Genomic DNA, 10,359 nt, shown 5'->3' on the forward strand with positions numbered 1-10,359 from the left:
AGGAGGAAAACAGAGCACTGTGCAAGGATAACAAGGCACTACGAGATGATATCAAGGTACTACAAGATGATAATGCTGTGTTGCGCATTGCTTTTAAGGAGGTTAAAAACCCTATAGAGCACTATGTAATGATATCAAGGTACTACTGGATGATGTCAAGGTACTACTAGATGATAATGCTGCCTTGCACGCCACTCTTGATGAAGAAAAAGAAGCAAAGGAAAAAAATCATTCAGCAAATGATTACAATTGATACAATAAAATTGATGAGATGGATCAAAATGCCCGAATGAACGATGTAGTCTTCACGGGGCTCTGAATTACACACAGGACAAATGCCAGAGCAGTCCAGAACAGAGAACCAGATGAAATGGATGTTCCTTCAACAAAGCAACAAATTGCCAAATTCCTACAGTCAAAGGAGGTGGATGTAGATATAAATATAATTTGTTCATTCATCAGCAGACTAAAAATGGTGTAATTTGGAATGTATAAATTAGTTAAATGATTACAGTGGAACGAGGATCAAAGCAGCGACCTGCTCTACCTCCTGAGACATAATCAATAATAAGCAGAATGTAACAGCAATGTAAAGTGTAAAATGAATTCCCAGGAGTAGGGGGAGACAAATAATTTGCCATTCATTTTCAAAATGAAAAATCGTCACAAAAAACATGAAATTACAGGAAATGTGAGATTAAAAAAAAAAAAAAAAGTTGATAAACAACGTGCCCTGAATGAGCTGAACATTTTGACTTTGGGCTGGTTTCAGTCGGTTGAGAAATGTGGGAGGAGTTAGTAGACAAAAAATGAGGCGGAGTAAGAGGAAGAAGAAAAATAAGATGAGAAATAAATAAATGAGAAATGGTGTGGGTTTTATATGTGCGAATGCTTCTCAACATTTACACAATAATACAAGTTGCAACTCGTTAGTCAGTGCCGTTATTTTGAAAATCCTGCACAGAAATTGCAACGACGCCGACGACTCACACAAGACGGAAGTGTCTCGACTAATGTTTCGCGGTAACTTGATTGAGTCACGGGCACATCACCAACGCCCATTAACAGACCACACATAGGAAATGCGCCAAGCCTCCGTGAGAACAATATACTTATTCCGCTTCGACCCATTCATCTTCGGTCCGGCGGATATTTGTGCAATATTTGTAGCTTATCTGATGTATGACATCAACCGTATAAGTTAGCCGCTCTGTTCGCTGCATGACAAGCTAGCTCTGGTTCGGAATACGTTCACTTCAACTGTCTGAACTCCCTTATTATCCGAAAAAATGGCAACCCAGATTGATAAAGAGGGTTGCCGGGAGGCTTACAACCAAGTCAGAGACGACAATACGGACATCAACTGGTGAGTGTATACACTTGATATTACAGAATAGTATATTTTGACGTTGGCTCTTACTAAAAGACGACACCAGGGATGTACACTGCCAAATGCGCATCATTTCGTCAATCAATTTAATCCGCTAAATAATCTAGTTCCTGTTATGAAGCCATCACTCGTACCTCTTATCAGTGCTATTACTTTCTGTGTGGAATGACATTAGACACCACAGACGTATGTTTCAACGTTGATTTTTGTTATACATACCTTTCCATCGATTAAAGTAGCTTATTTCTTTGGAAACAAAGACTTGATTTGTCTTGCTGCCTGGCTTGTGAAGCCAGAATTCTTGTGCATGTCCATACAAGAATATTGGCTGAAATACAGAAATACATGCAGCTTGCATTGCCCTGCCCCTTTCTGAGTAGAGGCCTGGCGGAGTAGAAGTAATTTCCTTTGTCCTGTATTCAGATGGGATAACATGATGGTTGTGACACCTAACACATGGCTGCCACACAAGTGCCACCTTGCATGGGCGTCTGGGACATTTTTGTCTCCCGCCTCACACAATGCGGCTGTTGTGGGTGAACAGATTGTGAGAATACATCACAAATGAGATGGCTCAATGCTCATTGTCTTCTCCATCTTGCAGGGCTGTATTTAAATACCAAGGCTCCATGATTGTGCCTGCAGAGCAGGGGACTGACTATGAGGACTTCAAAAAGATGTGCACAGGTGAGCGGATGGAGTTCTGTGCCTCTCTGAGTACAAGCATGAAAGTTTTGCATATCGTCAGTCCAGATTTTGTGTTGTTTTTTGCGGTGCTGCTATGCCCTGACAGCCTGCAAAGCAAACAGCTTGACTTAGCAGCACACTAATCTTTTAAGACTTCACTCTGTCACCCATTGGCCTTGAGGCCTGAAAGTGCACAGCAGTTAGGCGTGTTGCTTTGCATACAATGAGTCGCAATAGCCCTTTGGCCCTTTTTTTTAACATGAAGTATCATTTGTACAACCGTGTAACGAGGAAGTCCACTCAGTGTACATTGAAATTGCACTCAAAATATTACTCAGAGATAAAAGAGAGGAAGTTTGTCTTCTTGCGAAAACATGGCGATGAATGACAACATCTAATACTTGGTTGCTTCTTCTGCAGTTAACAACATGGCATGGTAATACATGTATCTGTGTTTCCCTTATTATCATATAAAAATTTGTTTTCTATATTGCACCAGTTCACAACAGAAGTCATCTAAAGATACCTCTTACATAGTTATTATATATATATTATATATATATATTTATATATATATAATTTATATATAATATATATATATATTTGGTCCCTGACTGTAAATTTTGTTAAGCATGTTCAAAATAACTTAACTTGTACCTTGAGGGCTAGACCTTCCATCCTTTTTCTAACACAGTCAAACCTTAGTTAGCATCATTAATCCGTTCCGAAAGGTCCGACTCTAACTGAAACGTACTCAAACCCAATACATTTTTCCCTTAATAAATAATGTAAACCCAGTTCATCTGTTCCAAAAAGCCAAAAATGTTAACACAAAACACACTTTTATACTTTTACAATGATAGTATTACATGCAGAAAACAATGCAAAATGCATATGATACTTTGACCTTCTTTGAAGACGTTATTCATGCCAAAGACACAATATTGCAGCACGATCAACGCAAACACCACCTTCCCGTTTTGCTAGTTATTTGTTGAATTCAGTAGTGTTTCTCACCTCAAGTCTCTGCTTTTCCTTTGATCACGGCTGCGAAATAAGCCAAAGAACGTTGCAAGTGCCAGCATTTTGGTAAAGACAGTGAGCAACACTATTGAATCCAAGAAATAACTCATGGCAAAACAGAAAGGTGGTGTCTGCGTTGATCTCGCTGCCACAATGTGTCTTTGGCAACAATCACATCTTCAATGAAGGTAAAAGTAACCTTAAATGTTAATTTATCGCTTTCATTCGTCATTTATATGCATTTAAAATTGCTTTGTGCATGTAAAACTATAATTGTAAAACTATAAAAATCTGTTTTGTGTTAACATCTACAGAGTCAACTGGTGATGACTTCGTAGATGGGCGACTGAGTTGACTTCTGCTTCCTGTTTCCATGTATAAGCAAGCGAATAAGATGCTAACTAAGCCATTTTGTGATAAAAGTACATTAAGAACACATTTGGACTCACGCAGTGTGTTAATAACATGACAAGACACACGCCGTATTGTACGCTGACCGGAAGATGTACGCAAACTGAGGTTACATTTCAGCAAAACATTTTTCAACGTTAACCACTGTAGTCCTGAGCCCGCGTATGTGTTGAAATAACTTGTACATCAGTTGCAAAAAAGGTTTGAGGGATTGTTCTGCCATTGAAGCTGATGTTCAAGTACATAAGCTCATGTGGTCAATGCAATTAAAGGGTTGTGTGAATGTGCTATGTGACTTTGCTGTTATTGTCCAATACAAATGGAAATAACGCCCCAACTCGGATCACCAACCCAATTTTACTCTCTTGGTATAAATAAGAACCAAATTTGATCTTTATAGCTTGCCTTGTGTTTTTGCTGTGTCATCTTTGCAGTAGTTTTTTTAGTGTGGTGAGGGGGATGGATGGATGGGGGTTGCTTGCAGAGTCAGCATCACTTTATAAAGAAGACAAACCAGGAGTCTAGCGAAGGAAGGAAGTGCTGGGGTTGCAGGGAACCTTTGTGCTGGCATATGAGTGTATGAATCATAGTGAAACATCTGCCATATTAGTATATCTTAAAGCAGTTCCATCTACAGATCAAACAAAGGACACGTTTATATAATTCACAGTTCATCAATGACTGTGCGCATTATTTTGCCTTAGACAGAGTGTTGAAAACGAAACATATGAATTGTCTTCATTGGGAAGAATGGCCTGGCCTTGGACGGTCATTGTCATATTCTAAGCACCCTGCAAAGCTCCAATATCTTTTTGTCATTGAAGGTGTTGTGGCATCTGGAATAAGTAACTATCGTTATCGTCATTACCATCAACAAAAATTAGGGGTGTACGATAGTTATCGGGCCAATATGAGGATTTCAACACATCAAATGTTATCAGCCACCTGAGAGGCTACAATGGTGTTTTGAAAGCCTGCGAAGATGCCTACACTGCTAAAGAAGCGGCCACAAAGCTGGCAGCAAAGAAAGGTCCCGGGCTTGTCTATCGCCAGTGTTTGAGAAGTGCAAAAAGCTTGCGACGCGCAACACTCGCTCGTACGTATGTGCCTGACAGTCAACAGGCTCAGCAAATAACCCGAAAATAATTGAACTCATTGGACTGGTTGGAGGACAACAGAGTTCCGCTGACTGCTCTCTCCCTTCGAGCCCGCTACCTGGAAGTCCTGCCATGAAGAGCTCCATCAGACAATGTGCTACTATATTACTATGTTAAGTTCAAGCATGACGAGACGCATGACGACAGCTTATGCTCTGGACTTGAGATTTCACTGTAATGTGCAGTATGCATGTAATGTATCTTTCAGTCCTTGACATTATTTCCAATCAGTCAGTCCTGCAGGGAACGAGCCATGACAGTAACAGGCGTGGTCATGAGGATGTTTTGTTGTCCTACGGAAGGCTCACAACGTATTGTACTCATTTTGTTGTCTGAACAGAATACGTCCCCTTTTACATACTGTGTAGATTCCCAGTCATCCAGGTCCTGGTAATCCGCGAAGGTTGAATAAGGGCAACTGGACTTCTTGTAGTTGAAGATGTTTCACTTTTAGCTTTCTTCAGTTCTCAGTGTTTTGATACAGAGTTCCCACATTTTATGTCTGTGGTGGGTGTATTCATACATGGGTCCAGGTGTTACTGGCAACCGGCCGGTTAAGGGCAAACCATCGTAATAAAGTAGCCACACATTCGACGGTGTCTTAGAATATTCAACAATTCGATTTGAGTGTGTCTGATTTGACTATCAATCTTGTAGTTGAATCATGTGAAAATGTCATGTGATCAAGATTGTAGCATTCTGACGACTTTGGGCGTGCCCACGGCTGCTGCTGAGCATAAATTTTTTTGCATAGAATGTCTTTGTTTTTGTTTATAAATAGCCTATTTTGATACAAATTCAACCTCATTTGTGTTGATAAAGAACTGAAAATGAGATATCTCATAATTTTGCTCATATTGGGTCTGGTTTAACATATTACACTTGACAAGAGAATTTTGCAGTGCCAACGTATTTATCACTGATCTTCAAGTTGTCTCTGAGATCTCCAGAGTACCAGAGTCTACACACACCACGCCGCCAGGCGAAAGTGCTTGCTAGCGGTGTCAAGAACGGAAACAAAGGCGGTGAAGGCGCTGAGGATTACGAGCTCAGCTCAACCTAATACTGCACAGATTTTCCTTACCAGGCTTTTTCCTCATTGCGGCCTTTAGTGAATAAAACCAGAGTATAATAATATAACCAGAGGAAGAGACTTTTGGACTGCGACGCCATAATTTTCACCAAGACATGACTAAACACTGGAGCACTGGACAGTGCTATTGAGCTAGCTGACCACCACACACTTTGGGCTGATAGAACAGCGGCTGAAACCGGCAAGACCAAAGCCTGACAACTGTGCATCTATATTACCGTAACACTAAATAAATTAAGGTACTATCTACCATGTTAATTTGTTTATCTGAGTGTTTTCACCTTTTTCTGTGTGATGGGAAAATCGCAAATGTGATCTGTTTATTTGTCGGCATCACCATTAGCGGTGCTCTTAAAAGGAAAAAAAACATTCCAACATGAGTAGACTATGAATCAGATCTGACTATGAAAATAGTCGAAGACTAATCGACAGCATTTATAAGTAAGAGAAAGCTAGCTCTCCCCATGGCTATTCTGTACGCAAATGTTAATCTAATTGATTTGTGCTATGTTAATTTTACCTTGTCTTGGGGGTCTTCCACTCCATTCTGGGTGTCTTCGGAGATGCTGCAACATGGAAGATGTGTTGTTGTGTTATGTAAGTGCCGCATTACAATTGCTACACGACACGCTGTTTAACTTGCTGTTTAGCCTGAAATGGTCCAGCACTTTCCACATTTTCTCTCTTATTTATTTTGTTTTCCTTGTCTTTCATTTTAATTGTCGTTGTCCTCTTCCATCTTCCCGCTTCATCAACCAAACATCCGCTTCTTCCTCTGCGTGGATGACGTAAGCTCACGTAACAATTCATTAAAGCAGAAAAACAAAATCTATTCATATTTTTGGAATCGAGGTTCTGGATTTACTCGTGGAATCGTTTCAGCCCTAGCTGTGAGCTGATGGTGCAAATCTCCACCTCTGTTTAGAAAGGGCCTTTCTAATTTGACGCAGATTACTTCTTTCACTCCACCTTCAAACCATCTGTCCACTCTGTCCAGGATCTTGATATTGTTGTCCTCGAAGGAATGTCGCTTCTCTTTGAGATGTAAATGAACTGCAGGGACTGGGCCCGAAAAAACTGCCCTACTATGTTGATCCATGTGTTTGTGTAGTTGTTGCTTGGTCTCCCCAATGTAGAGATCACTGCATTCCTCACTACACTGAACTGCAAAAACAACAGACTGACTGAAATGAAGCGAAAATTTAAATCAGCTAAAAGATACTGCACGTTTCAGTTTTTTCTCATTACATTACACCTTTTTGCTCTTTTTTTTTTACCCATTGTTGCTGTAGTTTTATAAAATGTAACTTCTACAGTACAATAAAAAAAACACTCTGCGAGCTGCAGGGGGCCCCCAGGCCACACTTTGGACACCCCTGGCTTAGACTTTGTATTTGACTTGCATCGCTTGGCAAAAGGCTTTACTTGGCCAACATGAGTTTTAAAGGCCGGTATGTAGGTTACTGAACGCTGGTCCTGTTTGATACAGATTTGATACGTGTTGTTGGACTGTGCGAGGAAGGTGGAAAACCCACACAAGCACAAATTCCAACCAAGAGCCTAACCACTATGTTCTCAACTTTAGTCAACATTACGCTTAATCAGACTCACTCACTTCTATCTCCTCCCTCAGATGATGCTCGTCTGTTTTGCTTTCTGCGGATCATGACGGGAGACGCAATGAGCAAGCGAGCCAAGTTCACCCTCATCACCTGGATTGGGGAGAGCATCAGCGGGCTGCAGCGGGCCAAAATCAGCACCGACAAAGCGCTGGTCAAAGAGATTGTGCAGGTCAGTGACTCGGGCATCTCGTGCATGGAGAAAGTTTGAACTAAACAACATTATGAGAGAACGTTAGGACGTTCGGCCGCACGATGGTCTAGTGGTTTGCATGTTGGCCAACACAGTAACAATAAAAAAAATCGAGAAGATCTGGGTTCGATTCGCCCTTGGGCATTTCTGTGTGGAGTTTGCATGTTCTCCCCGTGTGTGCGTGGGTTTTCTCCAGGTACTTCGGTTTCCTCCCACAAAAAACATGCAGGTTAGTAGGTTAATTGGCGACTCTAAATTGTACATAGGTATGAATGTGAGTGTGAATGGTTGTTTGTTGATATGTGCCTTGCGATTGGCTGGCGACCAGTCCAGGGTGTAGCCCGCCTGTCGCCCGAAGTCAGCTGGGATAGGCTCCAGCATGCCCCCGCGACCCTGAAGAGGAGAGGCGGTATAGAAATTGGATGGATGGATGGTTAGGACGTTCTCTTTGAGGAAACTTGCTAGTTTCCGCCACTGAAAGAAAAAAAAATTCCAATGGTAAGTCATAATTATGGGATAAAAAGTCAAAATTTCGTGATAAAAACTCATAGTTATGAGATAAAAAGTGAAAATTATGAGATAGGAACTGCGCATGTGCCGAGTGCCATGTGACGAAGGCTCCAATGAAGAAGGCGGCACACAGTCTAAGATAAAAATGTTATGGACGTGATAAAATAGGAATAAATTGTATAATAAATAGAAATAAATCAGTGTAAGTGGAGGCATTAAATAGGACAAGTAAATCAAAACCCACCGAGGATAAAGATATAAACACTTGGGTAAAAATTTTGACTGAATCGCACAACTTATAAGTAATTTCTGTATATACGTGGTAATAATCAGTAGATGAAATGTGTTTCTTAATAGTGTTCAATTTGGCATCATCTATGTTATTGTGGAGTTGTTACTGTTGATTGTTGTTGACTTCCAGCTGCATGGAGTGCTTGGGATTTGTGTTTTTAACAGTCGAGGTGATGAGGTGATGTTATCGTCAACATTTGTCCAGTTCCTTGATGTAATGAAAGTGTATTAAAGAAAAGAGAGAGCGATTAGAGAGATTTCCAGTTTTTCAGATGGAGCTTCATCTGTCAGATTGTACAAAGAGACACTTTAGTGTACTTCAACTCTTTCTGTTTCAATCTGTTTCTGCAGAACTTTGCCAAGGAGTTCATGATCAGTGATCCAAAGGAAGTGGATGAGGACTACCTTCGCACGGAGCTGAAGAAAGCAGGCGGAGCCAACTATGATGCCCAGGCCGAGTAGAGAAGTGCCACAGTTTACAAAAAAAATTTTTAAAAAGAGGTTTGGGGGAGGAAATGATGGCTGAGAAAATACACAAAGCATAGACTGAACATCCTTTTAAAACAAAAAAAGCCTCACGGGGAAAACCTTAATTGGAGGAGGACAGGGACCTGCAAACAAGTTGAGTCACACTCTGTATAACACGTGAAACCACTTTTAAAAATGCACGCCTGCTGTTTCTATACCTGTGGCTCATAGTTTTCTTTTTTTCCCATAGATAGTTTACTAGCCAATGATGACATTTCAGACATTAGCTATGGAAGCCACCACAACCTAGATTTGTGACCTGTTTGTTAGCTTCCAAAAAGCCTTATTAAACAACTTCAAAACCAACACAGTGGAACTCGTTTAAGTCGGCAACAGCATAAAAACCTGCACACAGTCACTCCCTGTGACAAATCTGGACAACGTCACAAGTAAATGTGCAAGCAATGGCTAGTTTTGTTTATGTCCACAAGCGGTCCAATCCAAGGGATGTCGGCTTAAACGGGTTCCACTGTACCGAGCTGTGGTTTAAATATAATCGTAATATAAGGTACCTTCATTGGGGAATGAAGGAATGAATCACGCCTAGCTAAAGGTTGACTGTCTTGTTTCGACAAAGTTAGGTACGAATGTGAAAGATACTAGTTTTACATAGCAGCAATTTGCAGAAGAAAAGTGTAATATGAAAGGATGGGAAACACATTTTAGTGGGAAGCACAATACCAGGCTTGCATTACTCATTCCAGCCTATTTCAACTACGATCACTTGGGCTTGACTGAACAATGTTGACACTATCTGTTACATACAAAATACAACAATAAAATCATACAAAATATTCTTTTTAACCTTAAACGCTCTGTTCCATACTGCTGTTAAACAATTCCGTCTGCCTTGGTCTAAATATTTACGTCAGACGGTGTCATAAGGTAGCAAATTATTAATTTTTCGTCCATGGACGGTAGGAGAGTAGCATGAGTAATGTCCAAATATGTCTGAGAAATGTACATTTAAGCATGAGTAACCAACGAATCTGCTGAAAAATGTCTACCAACATCCAGTGCCATTGCCTCATCACAACATGACGGTCCGCATCGCCCCGTTTGAAATTATATTTGGATTATTATTATCTTGGAATACTATTATTTTGCAGTACTATCACACTCAGAGGTCCTGCGTAAGGAATTTGCTGAGTCCCATAACCGAATTACTGTCATAAATATGCAATATGTCACAAATATGCCAGTACCGTAAATTCTGGACTGTTGAGTGCGCCTCAATATAAGCCACACCCATTAAATTTAAAGAGATTTTTTTTTTTTTTACATATATAGGCCATACTTGTCTACAAGCCACAGGTGTTGATGTTGTACCATGTGATATTTACACAGAAAGACATACTATAAACCTTGCGATCCTGCCTGCACTCTGTTTTCCCAGCGTCACTCGCTATGTCTGGTGAGAAGTGAGGCACTTTTTTTGTTATTTTTTTTTATTGGAG

General features: G+C 40.5%; 1 protein-coding gene across 1 annotated transcript; it reads left to right on the plus strand.

Annotated features, from left to right (window-relative positions):
- Positions 1 to 1,008: 1,008 nt before the first annotated feature.
- cotl1 (coactosin-like F-actin binding protein 1) lies at positions 1,009 to 9,057 on the plus strand. Its single transcript, XM_054775434.1, has 4 exons — positions 1,009 to 1,366; positions 1,995 to 2,077; positions 7,395 to 7,552; positions 8,726 to 9,057. The coding sequence occupies exons 1-4, from the start codon at positions 1,290 to 1,292 to the stop codon at positions 8,834 to 8,836; spliced, it is 429 nt and encodes a 142-aa protein (XP_054631409.1). The 5' UTR covers positions 1,009 to 1,289; the 3' UTR covers positions 8,837 to 9,057.
- Positions 9,058 to 10,359: the final 1,302 nt, after the last annotated feature.

The sequence above is a fragment of the Dunckerocampus dactyliophorus genome, chromosome 5, assembly GCF_027744805.1.
Source record: "Dunckerocampus dactyliophorus isolate RoL2022-P2 chromosome 5, RoL_Ddac_1.1, whole genome shotgun sequence".
Lineage (NCBI taxonomy): Eukaryota > Metazoa > Chordata > Actinopteri > Syngnathiformes > Syngnathidae > Dunckerocampus > Dunckerocampus dactyliophorus.